The sequence below is a fragment of the Suncus etruscus genome, chromosome 1 (assembly GCF_024139225.1).
Source record: "Suncus etruscus isolate mSunEtr1 chromosome 1, mSunEtr1.pri.cur, whole genome shotgun sequence".
Lineage (NCBI taxonomy): Eukaryota > Metazoa > Chordata > Mammalia > Eulipotyphla > Soricidae > Suncus > Suncus etruscus.
Genome location: NC_064848.1, coordinates 184,988,127 through 185,012,517, shown reverse-complemented (window position 1 = coordinate 185,012,517; position 24,391 = coordinate 184,988,127). Strand labels below are relative to the sequence as shown.

At 40.9% G+C, this 24,391-nt stretch overlaps 1 protein-coding gene across 1 annotated transcript in view; it reads right to left on the bottom strand.

Annotated features, from left to right (window-relative positions):
• The window catches only part of SKAP1 (src kinase associated phosphoprotein 1), a 333,115-nt gene that overhangs the window by 14,690 nt on the left and 294,034 nt on the right, over nucleotides 1-24,391 (bottom strand). Inside the window, exons 11-12 of the mRNA XM_049766353.1 lie at nucleotides 20,138-20,188; nucleotides 10,606-10,706 (exon numbers count right to left, since the gene is read on the bottom strand). Of these exons, the coding sequence (XP_049622310.1) occupies nucleotides 10,606-10,706; nucleotides 20,138-20,188 (152 nt within the window). The remainder of the gene's footprint in view (nucleotides 1-10,605; nucleotides 10,707-20,137; nucleotides 20,189-24,391) is intronic.

Sequence of the window (24,391 nt, the reverse complement as noted above, 5' to 3'; positions counted from 1 at the left end):
GATTGTTGTTCTGTTTTTTTTTTTCTTCCCCTCCTTAATCCTCATGAACAAAAAGAAGGCAGAGCGTAGAGACTGACTCCCAATACTCATAGCTTATGAGCACATCACAAAGAAAAACACGTCCTCTTGACTATAATGTGAAGTACTGAATATTAATTGCTGGTATTATGCTTATCTTTCTAGCCGGGTTCTGTCTTCTAACAATTATTCTGATGAGCTGTTGTCTTACAGTGCCAGGAGATTTTTGTCCTTTGTTTAGTAGTTAGAAACCATTTTAATTTTATTTAAATAAAAGAACACCTTCAGGTCTGCAGTACTCCTTGGAAGTTTTTAGTAATGAGAACTTTCCCCAAAATATAGACTATTAGTGGGAACAGAGAAACTGCTGAATATCTTGGCTAAAAATATGTTGCACATTCCTGCACCCAAAAGAAAAAAAATACATTTTCATTCTAGCAATATTAATGTTTTCTTAATGAAGCTGGAGAAGGCATTACAATTTGATATAATCAATGGGTTAGTTTAAATGTCACTTGATGAGCAAATCAGGAAGAAAGGCTTGAAATATCCCCATCTATCAGGCACAGATTTTCACTCAAAATTAATATGACAGAGTAAAAGGATTTTTGTTCAAATCTGAGGATGTAATTATATCTTTAATGCATCATATGTCAAGATGAAAATTTTTAAATAGCAAGTTTTCTGAAATCATTGTCTATTATTTTCAGTGTGCGAATCAATAGAATCTTTTTTTTTTTTTTTTTTTTTTTTTTTTTGGTTTTTGGGCCACACCCAGCGTTGCTCAGGGGTTACTCCTGGCTGTCTGCTCAGAAATAGCTCCTGGCAGGCACGGGGGACCATATGGGACACCGGGATTCGAACCAACCACCTTTGGTCCTGGATTGGCTGAATGCAAGGCAAACGCCGCTGAGCTATCTCTCCGGGCCCAGAATCTTTTTATTAGTGTTAAATACCTTGCATCTGGCAATGCCTGCTCATTCCGGCTTTTCTGTGTTCTAACTGATTACCCCACGCCCCCCATAACTAATCCTATAAACTGCATAGAAGTTACCGCCCTGTATGTTTGCAATGAAGTTATAATTTGCTTCATTATTCTGCTAGTTTGCTTGGAAGGCTGGATCCATACACTCCCAAGAAACCCTGGCAGACAAGAGGCTTGGGGAGGTTGAGTTCCTTTTGAGAAAATAATTACACAGAAACAAAGCTTCTGTGACTCCTTTGAAATAGAGCATCTCACCAAAATGTCACCCAGCCTCTCTGGCAGATTAGTGAAGAGTTTATTACTAAATCTCTGTCTAATAAACGTGCAGTTGACTCTAGAGGAGCTGCTTGTTATAATACTGGCGGTGGAAAATGGAAGGAATGTCACAGTTAAAGACACAAATTTTCCCCATAATATATTCGAATGGAAACCTCTGAATTCAATACGACATGGGCATATCTAATAAATTCACAATATTTCAGTCTCAACAGCCTTCACCGGTTAGTTTTAAAGATTTATGTGGTAAAAAATTACTCAGTGATGAATATGGTTTATTCTGTGCAGTATTGGAGGTATAAGGAATTAAACTACCGTCTTTAACAGTGAATTTATTATTACCTCTGTCAAAAGACGAAGCCTTTAACAGCATTTGTTATAAATTCACTGCAAAATAAATGGCTGGATTTTTTTTTACACTGGAGTTTGTAAAGCGTGGGGCGATTCTGAGCATTAACCTAACCCTGCTATGGCTTAGATGGTTCTAGGTAAATATTTCTGCCTGGGCCTTACTGTTCTTTATCTGAGGTAGGACTTTGCATCTGACAGAAAAGAGTGTTTGTGTTTGTGTGTGTGTGTGTGTGTGTGTGTGTGTGTGTGTATATGCAGGACAGATCCTGATCAGAATAACAATTTAGGGGTAAGGCGATTAAAATGGAAAATGCCAGTTTTATTCTCTTTAAAAAATGGGCTGTATTATGAATGACCAGGGTGTGGAGGACAGGGTTGAAATGCAAGTGAGTCCCTTGTTAGCAGGTTTATATGGGTCCATATGCATATGGACATTGACCCACACATATATACACACATACACAAATACCCTCTTCTTTTTGTCCTCTCCGAATGGGTGTCCCCTCATTTATAAAAATTACCTGGAAGGAATGAGGCTGCCAGGGTTTGTTCTAGACGATTGGTTCCTGTCTGGGGGAAAGGAATGGCCTCTACTGAATTTGACCGGTATATGACCGTTGCCTTCCAGCTGACCCCAAATCCCATTCCCGTCCTCCTAACTCTATAGTCTCCCATAGGGGTTATTAATGAGAGAAAACACCACCACCATCATCATCTTCGTCATCACAGCACAGTGCTGACCTGCTTGTTAACATGAAAGGGGGGGGTGGCGGGGGATGCTTCTGCTTCTCTTTCGTAGCATCATAAATAAGAAAAGATAATTTCGGAGGGTAATCCCCCTCATCCACCACTTTCGGTCAGGTCAGAGGTGAATAATAGTCCTCTGACAGGCATTGATCAGCGTCATCAGACTGTTTGGGCCGCCTGCGCCCCAGGCCCATGTTCTCCCCACTCACTACCCCCAAATTACCTCCCAAATAGCCCTGCCCATCCCCCACCGAGCTAAGAGGAGGGTATGGTGCCTGAGGAAGTCCTGAATGGACACTAGATGTCACCAAATACCTCCTTTCCCTCAGAGCCCTGAAATTAAAAAACCAAAAAAAAAAAAAAAAAAAAAAATCACACCACCAGAACAACAAAAACAAAACCAAAACCACTCATTGAAAGCAATTGAAGAAATTAACTTATCTGTTTTTATGAGGGCTGTTGTCACATTTAGCTAAGCACACTTAAAAGAGAAAGTATTGCTGCATTCGGATACTCCGCTTTCTTTTCTTTTTTTTTTTTTTTTTAACAACATACAAATCTCTTTTGGAGAGGATGGGGTCGGGCAGGGGAAAGGTCTACATTCTTTAAATAGTCTGAGAAAGGAGGTGGAGAAAACTGTGTGTTAAAAACTCCATTATAGCGACACAGTGTCACGGCAGCATGGCCCAGGAGTGCTTGCAACAGACCTGACATTCAGATAATGAAAAGCTAGATTTGGAGCCAGGATCCAACCTGAGTTTAAGTAGCTCCAACCAGTGCTAGATGCAAAATATCACCTGGGTGAACAGACCTGGTCCATCTCATCCACACTTGACCTGGCCTATTGGGCTTCCTGTTTCCAAGCAACTGCCTTAGTGGGGAAGACAACCAAGCATGGTATGTTTAGGCTACCAGACAATCTTGCCAGTCCTGAAGCCACTAAGTATAAATCTTGTGTGGCATTTGACTTGTTGCTCTGAGATTGATTTCTATGGAAATTAAGCTAGACGACGCTTGGAGGAGGGTAAAGCCTATTCATAAAGTTCATAATACAAGCTGAAGAGAAGGATCCAATAAACTTTGCTTTACTTTCTCCACCCCAACCCTCTCTTCTTTTTTGGCTTTTGGGTCATACCTGGATGTGCTCAGGATCACTTCTGGTGGTGCTTTGAGGAACCACATGCAGTACAAGGAATCAAATGGAAGTTGACTATGCAAGGCAATAGCCTAAACCCCTCAACTAGCTCTTGAGCACAATCTTGGTTTACTTTAAATGCAACCTCCTTCAGAGACCTGTTTCCATTTCCTGGTCATCTGAGAAAGAGTTTTTATATCTTTATCTGCTGGAAGTTTAGGCTATTTATTATTTCTGAGACGGGAGGTTTAATTTTTGTTTGTTTAGGTTTTTGGTTTCTGGACCTCACCTGGCAGTGTTCAGTATTTTTGTTTTGCTTTGTTTTTGAGCTACTCCTGGCTCTGCCCTTCTAGCAGTGCTCAGGGGAACTATATGAGATCTTGGGGATCAAACTCATGTTGACCATGTGCAAGACAAGCACCTAACTGATTGCTCTGACCTGGTAGTGCTCAGCTTTGTACTCAAATATTTTTTTTGTGCTGTCTGGGGGATTATGTGGCTTTGAGGTGTGATCCAGGGCCTCTTGCATGCAAAGCTTGTGCTCCAACCTACTGTGCTCTCTTTCCACTTACAATTTTTATTTATTTACTTTTGATCTTGGGCCACAATGCATTGGTGCTCAGGGATAGTTACTGGATTTGTGCTCAGAAGTAACCCCTCAAGGTGCTCAAAGAATAATATGCCCTACTGAGGATCAAAGTGAGGTCAGTCACATGTAAGCCAAGCACCTTAAATTCTAAGCTGTTGCTCCAGATCTTGTCCAAAATGTTTGGGTCCCACCTAGTGATGCTCACACATTACTCTCAGCTCTGTGCTCAGGGATCATTCCTGCTGATGCTGGGGAATGAACCAGAGTGGTCTGTGTGCAAAGTAAGTACCTTAACCCCTATACTACCTCTCTAGTCCTTACTTTTTTGCCACTCTCTCACTTCTATTCTGTGCTCAGGGATCACTCCTAGGGACCATCTCGGATGCTGGGTATTAAACTTGGATCTACTGTGTGCAAGGCAACTGCCCTATTTGCTTATACTATTGATCTGGCCCCTTAACTTTTTGGGGGGATTTTAGGCCTCACCCAGTGGTGCTCAGGGGTTACTCTTGGCTCTGTGTTCAAAAGTTGCTCCTGGAAGGCTCTGGGGACCATATGGGATGCTGGGGATAGAACCCAGGTTCGTTCCTGATCAGCAGTGTGCAAGGCAAATGCCCTACCATTGTGCTATCACTCTGACCTGGGACCCTTAATTTTTAAATTGTCATTTAAGTTATATAGTAGAATAAGCACATTTACTATTTAGGAAAAAAAGGTTCCTTACTGAGAAATCTTCAAGATGGAAAGACAGTTGTATTTTTGAGAGATGCAAATGGTGATGTGTATGTCATACAAAAAGGAGGCTTCCTGCTTCCTTCTCGCCCACTTCTAACAAATGCCAACAGCAGTCCTGGTCCACAGACGGGCCTTAGGATCCTCCAATCCAAGGAACTAAGCCAGGGAGCAGCGTTACTATATGGAGGTTGATTCAGCACCTGCCCTGTCATGCCTGGTGCCCAGGCTGAATGGATTTTTGGAGTACACCTGTTGTTGAAACCCTGCCAAGTACTGATGGCCACTAACCCCCAAATCACTTCCCCCCGCTGTTGATGTTTGGAATGTCAGACAGGACTGAGCAGCAGCCGGTGTGTATTTCAAACATAGCAGATGGATTTTTATATTAGCTCCTATTTCATGTTCAGGCAGAGCGACCGCCACACTAAAATCGCAGCCTCAGTGCTGCCGAGTTTGCTTCTGTGAGATTAATTCTGTGAAATTAATTGGGACAAGATTGAAAAGGAAATTAAAATGCAGCTGAGTGAACAGGCCTTTCAAACACCTTTTTTTCCCTCCCTTCTCTATTCAAAGTTGAATTCTGCGGTGGTCGCAGGCATCAGGGGAAGTAATTGATGAGAGGCAGGCTCTCAGGAGCCATCGGTTACGTATGAGGAGACCTGCACAAGTGCCACAATCTGGAGCCAGTGAAGGGCGCGGAACACCCTGCTGTGGCTTGTGCAGTGTCCCTGCACCAGGCGCTAGTGAGGCTCAGACTCAGGACCAAACAAGCTGATCAGAAATAATCTGGCCCCAAAGCCAGATTATTTGGCTTAATACAGAATTAATATAAAAACATCCCTGAATACACAGATCTGCGTCTTGTTATAAAAAAAATGCGAGGCCGGAGAGATGGCATGGAGGTAAGGCGTTTGCCTTGGATGCAGAAGGTCGGTGGTTCAAATCCAGGCATCCCATATGGTCCCCTGAACTTGCAGGAGCGATTTCTGAGCATAGAGCCAGGTATAACCCCTGAGCGCTGCTGGGTGTGACCCAAAAACCAAAAAAAAAAAAAAAAAAACCCCAAAAAAACTCTCTTATGGTTAAGGGGTTAAGGTGCTTGCCTTGTAGGCAGTTGAAAACAACTCATCTTAGTTTGATCCTGGGGACCATATATGATCCTCAGTGCCACCAGGATTGATCCCAGAGTACAGATCCAGGAGTAGCCCCCAAGATAAACAAACAAAATACCAAAAGGGGAGAAAAAAAAACTTCACTTGAATATTAGTCAAGATCTGGGTTGGAATTCAGTTAATTAAGTGGACAAGAAACTTCAGAAGGAGAGGGCATGTGATAAGGTGAATAAGGTGGCAAGGCCATTGGCTGCTTTTGGAACTTGGATGCCCAGTTCAGGCCTCTCCTCACACTGGAAATTTGAACAATTAGTAAGCATTGTCCAGGATATGGTCCTCTAGACAAAGAAGGCAGGGCACCTCTCACTAAAGGGCCCTTCCCAGGAGAGTTTTGTGTTTTCAAGTGAAAAAGAACCCTTTGTGTTTTTGAGCATCTTTGTGAAGAGTTTCTGGCAAAATGGGCAACCTTTTTGTACTCCTAATCTGTATTTTTTTTGGTCACACCTAGCGGTGCTCAGGGATTACTCCTGGCTCTGCACTCAGCAATCGCTCCTGGCAGGCTCCGGGGACCATATGAGATGCCGGGATTCAAAACACTGTTAGTCCTGGATTGGCTGCTTGCAAGGCAAATGCCCTACCTCTGTGCTATCTCTCCAGTCTCAACATTAATATTGTTAATACGATTATTAGTATAAAAGTGGAGGAATACTTATAGTTTCCAGTTACTAGGTGCCAGGCCTTTCTTCACACAAACTCTAATGTAAGCATCACCATCTCGCTAAGTAGAAATGATCCCAATGTTTACAGATGAGAAAATTGAGAATTAGTGAGATGAAGTGGTTTTACTTTTGGTTCTCATAAATAGCCTCTTTCTGACCCCCTTCCCTAGGGTGACAGGCATTTGTTATCTGAGGGGCACATACTTCCTGTGTAGCCTGTCATTTTCTCTGGAAGAGGAAGAAAAGAGAAAAAATAAAAGATCTCTTTTCTGAGATCTTTACCTGCTCTAAGACCCTAGGATTTGACTGACTTTATTGATGCCAGAATTTTTTTAAAAATTGTTTTCTGGGTCACAGCTGGCTGTGCTCAGGGGTTACTCCAGGCTCTGCACTCAGAAGTAGCTCCTGGCATTGGTGCCAGGATTCAAAGATTCAAGGTTGGATTACATTTGGGCCACTGCTAAGAAATAGAGTAGTAAGAGCCCAGAATTAAGCCGTTATTCAGTTCCTTCCAATCCACTGTCCCATCCAGGAACCATTTCTATTCTCTTCCTGAGCACCAACCCCACCTTTCCCCCAGAATAATTTTTTAATCAGAGAGACACAGACAGATATATATATATATATATATATATATATATATATATATAGAGAGAGAGAGAGAGAGAGAGAGAGAGAGAGAGAGAGGCACAAACCAACATGCACATAATTATAGGGTCCAAAATGAATAGTCAGATGTTTTCCATTTAATTTCAAGAAATAATTAAAGCTAAAACATTTTTGAGTGGATTTTTTGTGTGTGTGTGTGTGTGTGGATTTTTTAAAGCAGTTTTGCAGTGCCAGCCTACCAGGTTTAGAGTAACAATATCTGAAGTAGAAGGCATCTAGGTTGCCTAGTACTCCCTCATTTCATAGGTGTGGAAATGGGACCAGATAAGCTGAGCTTCAAGCAGATGTACTTGTCTTGCATTTGTCTTTCCTCACCAGATGAAAGTTCTACTGGCCAGAAAAAACAAAAAAGTGGAGATTTTGAAGATACCATTTTCCTGAATAACCTCAATTGGGTTAGTTCACAGTTGTGAAAAGCATTTTGCAGACTTACTTGACTTGGGCCAAATAGAATGAATTTAGGACCTACAGGAAAGAAAATTTAGAGAGTCAGAAATGAACCGAATGTCTGAATCTAAAATGGATAAAAATGGAAGGAGCCTCTCCTTTTCGATCTGTGTAAATTGGTTCATTTGTGCTTCCAAGAGGTAAGGGAATGGACTGGACAGCTTTTAAAAGTTTTATTCCAGTTTAAGGACTCTTATTGAGTTAGGTAATATAATAAAGATAAACCCAAGCCAAATGCTCCCCATGACAACGTTCACTGGAATGAAGCTTTATGAGGGAAACTTCAGCTGTGAGCTGTAAACAGTTCATTTCTTCCATGACAACAAAGTGGAGAAGGACAGTGGCTTTGAAGGGGGGGTGGTGGAAGAAATGTGCTCCTACATGGGAAAGGGTGAAAAGAGGCTTGGAATTTCCCAGCAGACTAAGCAAAAAAGGGAAGCCAGGTATTCTCATGGGATACTCTGATAGCTTTTAGTCATGGAGGAGGGGTTGGTTTAAAACATCAGGTAGCTCTTCATGTTCTTTGGTATCTCTTAAAACTACAACCACCATAGAAACGGCAAACAGTTCTTTACTGCAGGCAAGTCACCGCATAGCCCCTTCTAAATGGAGGAAAGGGACCCCCAGTGAGAAGCCATTAACAAAGGCAAAAGACATGCAAAACAAACAAAATAATCATGACTGAGAGAAGGCCAGCAGACAGTCTGGCTCTGTGGTCCCCCCTCCCTGCTGCAGGCACCTCAGACAATGTAAACAGTTAATTTGTTCACCTGCAGGCTCTAGGCAAACAGAGGCCTGGTCACACCTGAGTGGATAACTCGATTACCCCTGTAATGCCAGTGTGGTAATGTACACAAATTCTATTACACGGCAAACCTTGCTTTCGGGCATTTGAAATACCAATCAGGCCAATGTCCACTCCCTTCTTTGCTTCCAATTTATTCTTGGTGTATTGGAGCTGCACTGGAATGGCACTGGGATGGTGCTGAGTTAGAACTCTCGAAGAAATCACTAAAGGTTGTGATCTCAGTGAACAGGACCTGCTGGCCTCGGCCTTTCACTCTCTCAAAAAGAGTTGGATCTGAATTTGATCCTTGTTCAGAGACCAAGTGGTTGGAGCAGAAAGCTACTTTGGTTCAGTCCAGAGCTGTTCCCCCCAAGTTTTTTTATTTTTTGTTTTGGGGCCACATCTGGTGGTGCTCAGGGCTTACTCCTGATTGTTCTCAGATATCACTCCTGGCCTGATGGCTCATATGAGGTGCAGGGTTGAACCTGGGTCAGCTGCATGCAAAGCAAGCTCCTTACCTGCTATACTACTGCTCTGACCCCACCCTGATCTGTTTTCTAAGGCACGTATGGTGCATGTCAAATCAAAACAGACCCTCTGCCAATATTCACAGAATAAAAATAAGTGGCAAGTGATGGGTTAGTAATAATAGTTTTCAAATTCTTCTTTAAGAATCTACAACTTGGGCCCGGAGAGATAGCACAGCGGCGTTTGCCTTGCAAGCAGCCGATCCAGGACCAAAGGTGGTTGGTTCGAATCCCGGTGTCCCATATGGTCCCCCGTGCCTGCCAGGAGCTATTTCTGAGCAGACAGACAGGAGTAACCCCTGAGCACCGCTAGGTGTGGCCCAAAAACCAAAAAAAAAAAAAAAAAAAAAAAAAAAAAAAAAGAATCTACAACTTAAAGAGAAAATTTTGCCTATTTAAAAATGAGTTTGTAAATATTGACTGATTTCATAGAGATAAAACTTTTATTTTTTTGAGGGGCCACATTCAGCAGTACTTGGGAGTCACTCAAATACTGGTGAATACTTTTGGGGGCCCAGGTGATGCTGATGATGAAACTCAGGGCTCCCATATGCAAAGTATGTGCTTCAACCCATTAAGCCATCTCTCCATCTTGAGAGAATATATTTTAATCAGTTTTTTTTTAGCGATAGAACCTATATCCTTATCCTACCTATATAGACTAAATAGACTATGTGTAGTATTTCCTTTTTTTGTGGGGGGATGGAGGGTGCTATACCTAGAAGTGCTCAGGGATCATTCCTGGCAGGGTTCAAAGAACCATTTGTGGTGCCAGGCATTGACTCTGGGCCAGGTGTGTGCAAGGCAAGATGCTCACCCTCTATACTATCTCTCCGGCCTCAGGGTTAACTTTGTGTTTGAAGAAGAGAGTCAAGTTATCTGGCTCTGAGATTAGATTTACTATCTTAGCCTTATCAGCGCTTGCTCAAACCCACTGAGCTCAATGGTTCTGACTCCTCCCCCATACATAATTTTATTACAGTCTTGCTTATCTATAAATGAAATAAGAAGGTGGCTGACCTAGCCAGATTGTCTTCAGGAATTCTATGATAATAAATTATGTACACACAACTGACCTTTTAAGTAGCATACATCCCCTAAAAGATCAAATTTTGATTGGCGTAGTTTTAGTAATATGTCTTCTTTCTTTTGTTTTGGGCGGCAGTGCATGGAAGCTCTAGTCTAAGGGAATATTTCCAGGATGTTTGGCCAAACTGTGTAAGCTTCAGTCTTTAGTGTTAGGACCTGGTGATGCAGCGGTACTTTATTGTAAGTTTAAATTTGAAAAAAATTTGTTCTTGGAACCTGAGTTTTCAATTAAAATTTTACCTCACAAAAATAAATGAATGGGGATTGATTGGAGGTGTGAGGGAATCAGGTAAAAGATTTAAGAGATGCATATGAAGTGGAATCATTCTGGATATTGCTACTACATCATCAAGAAAAAAGAAAAAAAAAAACACAAAACCAATCAACTTTGACCCAAGCCCTGGACTCTGTGCCCTTACCTTGCTCAGAATACGGATGAGATCACCCCGCTGGAAGGACAGTTCGTCTGGCTGGTCACCATGGCAATCCCACAGGCCCTGGTAGTAATCAGCATAGTCCACTGATCAAAGAGAAGAGAAATCAAAGTTAAAAGGACTCTGTCTTTTGCCATGGGGCCCACCTTTTTTTTTTTTTTTAGCTGCAAGTAGAAATCAGGGCTCTGAAATTGCTTTGAGGAAACCCAAAGATTCAGGGGGCTGGGATGAGAAACAGCCCAACACTCTGCATGAGCAAGGGACTGTGGGAAGAGGAGATCATTAACTAACATTAAATATTTACAGATCACCCTGCGTCGGATGCTATTCAATAGTATGATAAATATATTCATTTATTAATAAAAGAAGATCAGGCAGGTAATTTTTCACTTGGTTTGTAAGTAAGCAAGCAGCACCAAGAGATTTCTTGCCAGACTTGCTTGATCAGGGGAGTCTATGCTATTCTGTGCTTCTTTTTCTGATGCATTTGAAGGGATGGGCTAAGGCTGACTTCTGCCTGTTGACAGGAGAGGGTGAGTCAGCCAGTATCACAGTCAGACACACTGGCCTTCCCTGTTACCCAGGAGCTTCATCCTGGGCATTTCCCACCCAGGTATATTATATGTGAGGTAAGCACCAATAAATAAGGAAATGAATAGCCCGATCTTGAAGTGGAACCAAAGGGGTGTCTCATCCATTACAAATTCTGGGTGGGCTGGCCCTTTTCCAGCATCTCATTTGTAGACCCTGAACATGTCTGCCAAGATTTATCTAAGACCTCAGGGGAATAGAAACCAAAGTGATCTGCATTAAAAATGAAAGCAACTGAAGACGACAAACCAAGCTTTAGAAGCACTGGAGAGATTTACTAGGCTTCTCAGCAAGGCTAGATGGCAGTGATGCCACAGGACAGCCATCGATTGTTAACAATGAAGAATTTGTATCGATCTTCTTCTACCCGGAAAGGTTAAACACTAGAGTACAAAGTGGGAGAGGATCTGGGGATTTGAATGACAGGAGGGCTAATGCCCACCAGAGCAGGGAGGATTGCCGCATTCTCCCTGCAGCAATCCTCCCTGTTCCTAGGACATGAAGTATGGGAGCTGAACTATCAAAGATGAAATTCTGATTGATAGGAGTCAAGAATCCTGAGTTCTAGCAAAATTCACATGATTTGAGGAGTCCCTATTCTACAGGTTTCTATATTTCAGCTGTCTGACTCTGTCCTGAGGAGTGATTGTACTCATCATTGAGGATGACAATAGATGGGGATGGGAGAGTGCTATATATTATCTTTTTCTACGTGTTCCTCATATATGAACAAGTAAACTAATTTGCAAACAATTAAAATAATTTATAAACAATTCAATCTGTTCACAGTGGAACAGCATCTCTACATGTCTCTGGATAAAAGCTTCAATATGAATCTTAACATATATAACAACAGACACAGGACAGAGCTTAAGATACAGACATCACAGCAGAAGTGAAAATATGAACCTTATAGAACAGGGCATATTTTCTTTACACAGAAAACAGTTTGCATATGCAGTAGACAACAGAGGGCAGCAAACAAGACAATTACACTGGGAACATTCTGTCTCTGTTGGCGTTTGGATGTTTGGAAGAAAAATAGTGGGAGGAAAATGCTAGTTTTTAAAAAGACAAGGTTTTATTTGAAAATCAGTGCACGAATTAATACAGATATGTTAGTCCCTGGAAAGTCAAACAGTTTTCCTAGAGAACATTGTAATGTATATTTTTGTTAGCTTTGGGGCCACTGTCAGCTGGCCTCAAGGGACAGTATGGCACAGGTTTCCATCCAAACCCTGACTTTGCATAGGTGGGCAAGTGCTTTACCACTTGAGCCATATTCTAAGTCCCCACTGTAATTTTGTTGTATGGAGTTGATTAATCACTCCAAAATTGGACAAAATTAGGACTAAAAAGTATTGACATCAACATTTTTTCTTTATGTGTGTACTAGTTTAATAACTTATCGTGGCAACATTAATTAATATTACTGTGGTTCCAGGAGTGCTTTTCCACACCTCTTCCAGGTTAAGTTATAGCATCACCCAAGTCTGACATGTCTCTCCCTGCTATCTATTGGAAGCCTGGGCCCTTAGTGGCTCTGATGTCATTCTCTCTGCTAACCCCTGTTCTGAGTTCTGAATCCCAGGATTAGTTTATGATGAGTTTGGTCTGTTTCCCAGTTTCTTTATGTTTCACATAAGAGTGAGATCATATGTCATTTTTCTTCTACTTTCCCACTTATTTCACTTATCTTCCAATGTCAATCCTGCAAATGGCAGGATTTATCCTTTCTTATAGCTGAGTAGAAGTCTCTCTCTCTCTCTCTCTCTCTCTCTCTCTCTCTCTCTATATATATATATATATATATGTATATACACCACATCTTCTTTATCTACTCATTGGTCATGATAGCAATATTCCTCAATGATTTATATATGGTAGAGAAAATAATTTCATTAAAATATATATTTTTCTTTTTTGGGGGTCACTCCGAAGTGGTGCTCAGGAGGTCCAAGAGAATTGGCTGGCAATTCCTGGCTGATGAGGTATAGGTTCAGTGCAAAGATCCAAAGCTGTGATGCCTTTTGGCCCTGCAGTGTTGGAGATACCAAAGCTGCACCTGGGAGGTGCCTGGTGGACCATATGGTTCCAGGAACCAAACCCAGGTTAGGTTCGCTAGGCTTGCATCCTAACTGCTGTAGTATTACCAGCCCCCTAATATATGTATATATATTAAAAATATGAATACATGCTTAGGAATGTAAGAAGACTAGCAAAACTAACTTGGAATTTTCTTAACTAGCAAGAAGACACTGGGGGAAATTATTTTCCATGTACTGGAAAAATGTACTGAAAAAAATCTGGGATACTTTCTAAGATGGATGAGGATATTTTGGGATATATATATATATATATGTATATATATATATATATATATATATATATATATATATATAAAACACCTGGATAAAAGACCCACTCTAAAAGTACAACAGGGATAGGGTTATATGTAGATTTTTAAATTTAAGCACCATGATTACAAGCATGAATGCAGTTGGGTTTCAGTCATAGTGGAAGAGTGAATTCCCCTTATGTATGAGATTCCAGGATCAATCTTTGGTGTCAAATATATATGTATATATTTATATAGATGGGCATAAACACAATAGTTCATAGTGAAAACAAAACGTCAGGAGGAAACCAAAAGCTTTTCAAGAACAAATAAAAATTGGAGCCAAAGAGTTAGTTCAATGGACTGGAGAGACTGTCCTTGGCACTGGGCACTCTCATGGACCATGCATGGCGCAGGTTTAGGGCTACCAGCCAGCAGAGGAGGCAAGACACAACATGCAGTCCCAGAGGTACTTAGGACTGTTGCTATACCTAAACAAAAGTGGGGAGGGCGCTGTAGAACAGGGGTTCAAGTCTGATGGGTCCAGAGAGGCTTCCTTAGGAGTTTTAGATTGTAATAAAAATTGGAACGACTGTGGGTGTGATTTAAAAACCTAGAAGGGGAGAAAGGTAAACATGGCCTCAGGAAGAACTTGAAAGTCTGGAGGCCAGACTCCCTAAACTTGCCCAGCCCATTTTATAACCACGAAGAGACTAATGTTTTGGGAGCCTGAGTGAGGACTGCCTTTGAGGGGTGGTTTGAGGTTCTTTAGCTTTCCATTTCTCTGGCAGCAGCCTGAGATCAGAAATGGTGCAGCATTCTGACCATTTAATTAATTCAAAACATCCTCATTCTCATTTTGAGGACATTATTCCATCTAATTATTTTTTTTTTCCAGTCTGTCCATTTGGAATGAAAAACAAAAGAATAAAGCTTAATGCCAGCATTTCTCAATGTCTCTCCAAAAAAAAAAAAAAAAAAAAAGTAAGTCTGCACTAAATAAAACCCGGTAATTCAAAAGCAAAGCACTAATATATTCAGCATAAAACAGACAGAGGACCTAGAGCCATAATGACACCACTAATAACTAAAACAGTTATAACAATTAACAACAATTACAATGATAGAGAAGCTGATGGGGATGATCACTGCATTTAAATTGCTAGTAGAGCTGAGAAAGACTTTTTCTAGAGAGGGAGAGAGAAAAAAAAGACAATATCTTTATTTTTTTTTTTATCTCATGTTAGAGAAGCTAAGCTTTATGCAAACAAAATGTCATAGGAAGAACAAGAACAGGAACAGATCGAATTAAAAATAGTTTTCTCTCTTTTCTAGATATTTATTGCCAAGCATTTGCCATTCCACACTACATGCTTGATAACCAGTGGTCGTCATTTCTCCTGTAACGGAGGTCAAAAAGCTGCTACTGTAAGTAGAGTTAATACTGAAAATGAACCCCTGTGATGCGGAAAGTGCTAAGGTAAAAGGAATACCTTTCTGTCTTCCCCTGCTGAAGGGACAACAGAACTTGGCTGTCTTCCTTGTAGAGTTCATCCATCACTTTGAGCTTTTGTTAGGAGGTTGCAGAATTCAAGGGAAAGAGACTGAAGGCAGGTCAACTTGTTGTAACTGAAGTTATGGAAAAGAGATGCAATGAAAAAGGAGATAAAGCTAAGCCTTGCTAGAATATAGGCTGGTGAGAAATAATAAAGGACAAAGCAGTGGCCTGTTTAAAAGGAATGGCAGAAAAGGAGGCCATGCTCAGCCCAATAAAGCAGACTCAGTCTAATATCATTCAACTAATTCACAAGGAAATGCATGAAAAGAATATGCGAAGCTCCACTGACCCCAGAACAGAAAGAGCAAGTGTACAATACTGTTTGCATAGCTTGAGTTTTCAATTAAGAAGGTTCATAATGTTTTAAGTATCATCTTCAAGTGGGGAACACTCACAGATCTTGATTATCATCTTAAATTCTTTTTTTTTTTTTTTTCCGGGGGCTTTGTCTGGCAGTACTCAGCGGTTACTTCTGGCTCTGCACCCAGAAATCACTCCTTTTGAGCTTGGGGGAATATATAGGATGCTGGAGATCAAACCTGGTTTGGCCTTGTATAAGTCACCTGCCCTACCAGCTGTGTTATTTCTTTTCTTTCTTTTCCCTTTTTTTCTTTTTTCTTTTTTTTGGTGTTTGGGCCACACCATGCAGTGCTCAGGGGTTACTCCTGGCTCTGTACTCAGAAATCACTCCTGGCAGGCTCAGGGGACCATATGGATCTGCCCTGGGTCATCTGCTCGCAAGGCAAATGCTCTACCTCTGTGTGATTGTTCCAGTCCCTGCTGTGCTATTTCTGTGGCCTCCTCAAGTTCTTTTATTGGATTAACTCATTTTATTGATCAACTCATGCTTGGTCTTGGGAAATAAGTTTCAAAAACAAAACTTGGAGGACTAGAATGTAATTGCATGCATTGTTCAATCCTCACCCACCACCTAGTTCCCTGAATAGTAAAAGTCTCTGAGCATCTTCAGGTGTGACCCAACAGTCCTACTACACTACAAACACACAACAACAATGAACTCTAAAGAGCAAGGATTTGAAATATCTACGTGTTTCCATTCTTTTGGGTGAGGGGTGGGTCTTACCCAGTCATGCTTGGGATTAATTTCTGGGGTCATGCATGCAAAGCATGACCACTAATCTTTTGGGCCAACTTTCTCTGTTGGCTGTTTATTTCATTGGCAGGCACAAAGTTTTGCCTCAGAGATTGACCATATATTAACAACCACTTTTCTTCTCTACAGAAATCAACACAAGCGGATTAATCTTTGTATTTGTTCACAATTGCAGAACACAGGTAACTTGTTTCAAGATCTTCCTTAGATATTTTTGGTGTGTTGAAATGAGACTGGTTCCTCCAGTTCTGCCTTTTATGCAACACTGCCTACTCAAGGAAACGGCTGATAGTTTTAGTTCAAATAGTACAGAATAAGCTGTCGTTTTAGTTCCCTTGACATGCTCTTCTCATCATAGGGGTGAAGAACAAGCTCTCATCACCCAAGATACTTAGTGTTAGAGAGTTAGGTTGATGGGTTGGAATTTAGTGAAAATAGGAGTTGTTGAAGAGTCACTCATTAAAATAACCCTGTTACTAACAGTCATGCTGTAAACCAAGCTCTTTATAGATTGAACAATCAATACTACAAGGCTGTGATAGATTTTCTAGGTAACAGAATAAAATAAAAGAAATTACATCTTACAGGGTCATTAACACCCAATAAGGATAAAATGAATTCTGCTCCCCCCTTCTTTGATAAGATCTAGTTGGGATTTAAAAATCTTAACAATTACATCAGGGAAAAAGCACAGCATTCAGAAAACAGAGGAGAGAAAAGTATGTGGATTTTCAAGATAATTCTGCTAATCATAGTAGCTTTCAGGATAAAAGATCATCCTCCACCTTAAATGCAGGAGAGAGCTGAAAAAAAAAATCTAAAAGAACCAAAAATTTGAGGCTTATCTATTATATAAGAATGTACAGGGCCAAAGAGATAGTATAACATGTAGGATGCTTGCCTTGCATGCAGCCAACCCAAGTTTGATCCCCAGCATCCTGTCTGGTCCCCTGAGCACCACCAAAAGTGATTTCTGAATGTAGAGCCAGGAGTAACTCCTGATCATTTCTAGGTATGGCCCCCAAACAAAACAAAACAAAACAAATAGAAAAGAGAATTTACATTGTCCTAGAGTTTTCTCTCTTTTATGTATCCTCAATTCACTTGGATTTCTATTTCTTCTTCTTCTTCTTCTTATTATTATTATTTTTGTGGTTTTTGGGTCACACCCGGCAGTGCTCAGGGGTTATTTCTGGCTCCAGGCTCAGAAATTGCTCCTGGCAGGCACGGGGGACTATATGGGGCGCCGGGATTCGAACCGATGACCTCCTGCATGAAAGGCAAACACCTTACCTCCACGCTATCTCTCCGGCCCCTCTATTTATTATTATTATTAAGTGATGACATTAGAATGGTCACATGTTTAATACTTCTTCTATAATGTTTTTGATCTTTGGAGAAAAAATATATATAAATAAGTAAACACAAATAATAAAAATTCCTGTCTTAGATTCTGCAGAGAGTGAGAGAGCAAGATAGAGAGACTACCTCTGATTTTTTTTGTTTTGTTTTGTTTTTGGTTTTTGGGTCACACCCAGCAGTGCTCAGGGGTTACTCCTGGCTCTATGCTCAGAAATCAATCCTGGCAGGCTTGGGGGACTATATGGGATGCAGGGATTCGAACCAATGACCCTCGCATGAAAGGCAAATGCCTTACCTCCAAGCTATCTCTCCGGCTCCACTACCTCTGATTTTTGATTACAGTTATTATAAGTGGTGGGAAGTATAAACTATGAAAGCATATTCAGAGCTCTCACAACACTTCATAATACCTAGTCTAGAGGCAGGAAACAAGAGGAACAAAATTTTAGTCTTGGGCCCGGAGAGATAGCACAGTGGCGTTTGCCTTGCAAGCAGCCAATCCAGGACTAAAGGTGGTTGGTTTGAATCCCAGTGTCCCATATGGTCCCCCGCGTCTGCCAGGAGCTATTTCTGAGCAGACAGCCAGGAGTGACCCCTGAGCACCGCCGGGTGTGGCCCAAAAACCAAAAAAAAAAAAATTTAGTCTAGTATTTGACTTTTGGGTCACATGCAGCAATGTTTAGGGTTTACTCCTAGTTTAGCACTCAGAAATTACTCTTGGCAGTGGTCAGGGGACCATATATAATGCTAGGGGTCAAACTTGGGTCATCTGCATGCTAGGCAACTTTCCTACCTGCTGCACTATCTCTCCAGTCTCAGGAACAACAATTTTAAAACACCTACATGAGAGGTCAGGGAGACAGATCAACAGGCTGAAAGCCTGCTCTGCATGCAGGAGGCCTGGGTTCCAGCCTGAGCACCACATTTTCCATGACTGATCCCCTCAAGTGTGAAGCCAGGAGTAGCAGCCCTAGGACTATTTTGTTTAGACTCAAAAAACTAAACAAAAACCACAAACAAAACCCACCACTTATAGCTGTTGGAATAGTTAAGAAATAAATCCCTAACTATACCTCTGCCAGGTAGAATATTAGTAAGATAGGTGAAAGGAGAAACTGAGATGAATTTAAAACTAGATTTTATATTTCTGCCAGAAGATGCTGCTTCATAAATGGGGCTAAATGCAGAGTTGGCTCTAGGAAGCTTCTGCTAATTCTATTAAAGCCCTTCACATAAAGGATTTTCAGTATGAGAAGTTGGTTAAGAAAGAAACAATGTGCGAGAGAGATAGAGAGAGAGAGAGAGAGAGAGAGAGGAGGGGGCTGGTGAAAAGAAGATTCTGGAATTCTGCACAAATAGAAAACAACAGAAAGCAGAGATTTGAATTGACTTAAATACATGTGCTAATTATGAGAAATGTACTGGTAACTCTACCAACTTATGACAGCATTGTGCCATTCTCAGTTTTTTCTTCTTGCTTTGGCAGAAAGAGTATCTTTGCTATCTTTCCCTTTTTATAGGTGAAGCTGAGCATTTTTGAAGTGGAGCACTTCACTAATCCTCTTTTGTACTCACTTTCCAGAAAGTATAAACCGAGGCTAGAGGCTTTGCTGAATGCCTAAAGAGAAAAAAGAAAGAAAGAGAATGGGAAAAAGTAAGCCCACAGAAATGGAGAGGGAGAAGGCAGGAAAAAGAGAGAAGTAGTAGTAGTAATGAGAGAGAGAGAGAGAGAGAGAGAGAGAGAGAGAGAGAGAGAGAGAGAGAGAGAGAGAGGAGAGAGAGGAGAGAGAGAACTTCTAGACTTCCTCATCTTTAAAAAAAAAATAAGCCAGTATCTTAATCAGACTCAATTCTGCCTCTGCTGATGAAATGAATATCCTTGAAGTGTCCCAGCAACACATATAACACACATCCCTCTACTGACAGGACAGAATGGGTCCTTGGTCCACTTAGGAGGTGTTGGAGGGGCATCTGACCTATGAAACGATGAGCTTGCTAACTGCCTGAAACATGGCTAACAGTCTGGGATGAATAAGACGTAATTTTGTATTCAACAAACCTGTTACATATTCATTTCCAAATGTGCCTGGAATCAAATCCGGCCATCAGAAGTCAGCCTCCCCAAGCAATTCTATCCTTCACCCCACGCTCACTTTTCAGATCTGACACATTTCCATTCCCCTCTGAACTTGCAATCTCCGGGCTTCTCCGAGAGGAGACATTGCCATTCTTTCCGTTCTCAATCCTCTGATCTCTCAGCGATGAGGCAATTCCATTTTCACTGTACTGATTTAAGAAATACTGATAGGAAGAAATAAATATCTGGTTTGGCTTCCTACCCTCTCCAGGATAAATCTTGGCAGTTCTGGGGACATTAATTAAATGGAAGGGGTAGCTGCTTTTAAAGAAAAAGTATTTTCCTATCTAGCTCTTGTAGGGCCTTTGAATTCCTTTCTTTAATTAGTCAGTTCAGTAAGGTGTGTAGTCTGGAAACATATCCTACCAATATCTGAATATTCTGCCCAGTGCCTGTACATTTATAAGGCTCTTATACCTCCTCTCTGTTGAGCGCCTCTTTCATCTTCTTCTAGATCATTCTCTTCATCTGAGGAGGTAAGAAAGATAAGCATTAGCAAGAAGTAATGAAGATCTTTTGTTTTAATGGCTATAAAATTAAATTAAAATATTATTTTATTTTATAAAGTACCTTGTCTCATGAGACACCCAGAAAATAATTTATGTTGTATTACCATCTCCTCAAATTCAAACATTCTTTCACCAGTTACATGACAAAAATCACATGTTACAGTTATATATTTTTTTACACTGATGGGTTTTCTTTCACTGAGGTTTGTCATGCTCTCTCTTTTTTTGTTTGTTTTTTGAGTCACACCTGGGATGTTGGGATTGAAACCACTGTCCTTCTGCATGCAAGGTAAATGCCCTACCTCCATGCTATCTCTCTGGCCCCTGTTATGCTTTCTTTTTTACAGCAATAATCACCATGTTTTTTTTTTTAAATAATATTTTACCTCAAAACTGGTCCTCTTTTCCTTCCCTCCCCATTTATTCATTTTCAAACATTATAGTGCTTCTTATAGGCAAGGCCTTACACTAAGGACTGGAGTCAGTACAGATAAGATTGCAGGCAGGAGCTGGAGAGATAGTTTAGCCTGTGGCTGTCCTGGGTTCAACCTCCAGCATGAAATAAGAATACTGCCAGGAATAATCCCTGAGTACAGCCAGAAATAAACCTTGCGCACTGTCTGGTATGCCTTCCCCCAAATAAACAAACAAGTACAAAGAAGATTGGCAGGAAGGGTCCTTACCCTGGTGGAGCTTCCAATCAACTGGATTGTTTAGGTGCTTATCAATAGAATCCTAATCCTTCCCTCAATCCCAATTTTTCTTTTCCTTCTGGGATTCTCATTTATTTATTTACTTATTTACTTATTATTTATTTATTTATTTTTTGGTTTTTGGGTCACATCTGGCAGCGCTCAGGGGTTACTCCTGGCTTTATGCTCAGAAATCGTTCCTGACAGGCTTGGGGGACCATATGGGATGCCAAGATTAGAATCACCATCCTTCTGCATGCAAGGCAAACTCACTACCTTTATGCTATCTCTCCTGCTCCTGGGATTCTCTTTTAAATATATTTGTCTCAATGTAAGCATCCAGAAATAAGGGGTGTGTGTGTGTGTGTGTGTGTGTGTGTGTGTGTGTGTGTGTGTGTGTGTGTGTGTGTGTAAAAGAGAGAGAGAGTTGGATGCTAAGATGCTAAGTGATGTTTAGACCCTCCCTGATTAATTAGTCCTTAATGTAGCAAGCTTTGTTCAGCAATAGCAGAAGCTGGTCATGTACATAATTTTATGTTTCTAGTACTTGGGGCTTGTAGTTATCTTTTTTTACTGTTGTTATTCAGCCTGCTTAGTTCATTTGAGTGTAAGCTCCTGAGGGTAGTTGGAATGGTCTTTTAATTAATTGCTGCAGGTACACAATGGGTTCTAAGTCAATGCTATTGTCTAACTCCAGTCAAGTGTTTATATGGTCAAAATCACAACATGATTGGCCTAAGAATTTTTCTTTCTTTTTTTTTAATTTTGTCTTGACTTTTAATCCTCATTAACCAGTTTCATGTTTTTATACTACTTGATGACATAGGAATTGGGCCTTTATAAAGAAAGCATGAGTGTCAGGATCATACTTAGCTATTTTTAAAGTGGGGTCAATAAGCAAAAATACATTTTTTAAATTTTATTTTTCAGCTTCTATAACCCCACAGCCCTCATACATGAACACAAGAATAAATGGGATACAAGTAATATTTGGAGGATGGAATTCTTAGTTTCTCTTGTTTCTTTTCCTTACACTTTAGGAAACATCTTGCTTCCTCAAAGGAAACTTTTGAGGAGACAGTCTGGGGATAGTCTCTGTTATTTTTAGTTATTATTATTTTTTCTTAAGTTTTTTTGGACCATACCTGGTGATGTTCAGGGATTACTCTGCTCTGCACACAGGAATTGCTCCTGGCAGTACTTGGGGGTACCATATGGGATACCAGAGGATCAAACCCAGGTTTGTAGGCAGGCACTCTACATGCTGAACTAGCTCTCTGGCCCGGTTTTTTTTTTTTTTTGGGGGGGGGGTCACACCCAGTAACACTCAGGGATTACTCCTGGCTATGTGCTCAGAAATCACTCCTGGCTTGGGGGACCATATGGGATGCTGGGGATTGATCCCAGGTCCTGTTGATTGATATGGCCCTGTTGTTGTTTTTAATATAAGGTTTTTGAAGGCAATATGAGTTCTGGTATGTTAGACTGAAAAATTAAATTCTAAGTTCATGAGGAAAAGGCAGAAAACATGCTAGAATGCTGTAGATAGAATGTTATATCGAATAGTAAAGAAGCAAGTGACCTCACATAAAAAGTGATAATTCCCTCCCCCAAAAGTGTTGAACACTTTCAGGGAAATAAGTCACATGTTACTAAGATTAAAAATATATATATTTGATAATATGCTTATTTGTCTTACAAGATGTTGTAGGAAAAGGAACTTTTAAACTCAACTCCTTTTATCTCCACGAGCATCTGAGCAGCAGAAAATTTCCTATGTACCACCTGTAGTTCCCCAGCCCCCCCACCATGAGGAATGAAGATGTGAGATAATGGAGGAGAGAATCAAATATTGGAAATATATTACATCGAAATAAATCATGTTAAACATCGTTCTTTGCAAATTGTCTTCTTCTTATTACTTGCCCACTTCCTTCCTTCCTGAGCTGGGATGCATTTCATTTTTTGATATGGGCTTAATTTCATGGGATTGAAAACATGAAAAGTAGAGTTGGTGGGGCTGGAGTGATAATACAGTGGATAGGGTGCTTGCCTTACGTGCCGTTGATGAGGGTTTGATCCATTGCACCCCAGATGGTCCCCCCCACCCCCCAGACTCACAAGGATTTATCCTTTAGCTCAGAGTCAGGAGTAAGTTCTGAGCACTGTCAGCTGTGGTTCCCAAATAAAAACAAACAAAAAAGAGTTGATATGTTCTCCGATTCAGAGACACCCCATAAGTTGGACAGAGAGCCTCTCTTTTGCTGATCTCAAACAACTGCATCACAAAGACCAATAATTTGCTGTGCTTAGGCACTTTTGCAGAGAGGCTCTATCCTACCTCTGCTGTCTGTGCGCAGATGTCTCTTCCTCCCAATTCTAATCAATGTAAATTGGGTCAGATCTCCACTGTGAATTACAAATTGGATCCGAAGTTGGAGGGTCACCGTGCCTGTGACTCCACCTCCTTCCCACCACCATTAGATGGGAAGCTACACCAAAGATCTTTTCTAAATAAATCAGACTTTATTGTAAAACTCGGCCACTGACGAGACATAACCTCATTAGCATTGATTTTAAAATAAATTATTGAAAGTGGCTAGCCTGCTCTTTGCATTTGTAAAAGAGGAGAATGTAAATGTATTTGCAATGATAAAAATGAAAACTAAACCTTGGTTCCTTTATCCTTTCAGGCAAAGGCACTTAATCTAGATATGATACAAAAATGAAAAAAAAGTCTATTTTTATGCAGTTCAATTCCAGACCAGATACTTTTGATTTCCATTGTGCTTGTGGAAATACCTAGAAAGAAAGCAGAACACTGGCCATAGAGGTCCAGAGAGTTCTGTCATCACCATTGGTAAGCAATGGATGTGAATGGAGATGCTCCAGTCCCCATATATGTCCTAAAGCAGTTTTTCTAATGTGGTTGGAAGCAGACTATAGTTAAGAAGCCTAGCGACTGATGTGAGAGGTAAGGTGCTGTGTCCCTGGGCCTTGGGGTACCTTGGGCATGATTGGGGTACCATGGTAAGAAGTAAAGGAGTAAGACTTCCCACTGCTTGCAGAAAGCCCCCTTTTCCCAGCTTGAGAGGATACACTATAAAATGGCACTTTATTTCTCTCAGGTCTTTCAGTGAAATCAGATTTGTTTCTTTTCGACTTCAAAATTCGGAAAATTCAGGATAACAGGGAAAAAAAATCTCTCTGCTCACAAAATAGGGGTGGGCTAAATAGTCCAATTTTTTTCTCTTTTTTTGGGGGGCCACACCTGGTGACACTCAGGGGTTACTCCTGGCTATGTGCTCAGAAATTGCTCCTGGCTTGGGGGACCATATGGGACTCTGGGGGATGGAACCACGGTCCATCCTAAGTCAGCCATGTGCAAGGCAAAGGCCCTACCGCTGTACCACAGCTCCAGCCTTTCTCTTTCTGTCTTGCCTTTTGGGCCACACTCAACTATGCTTAGG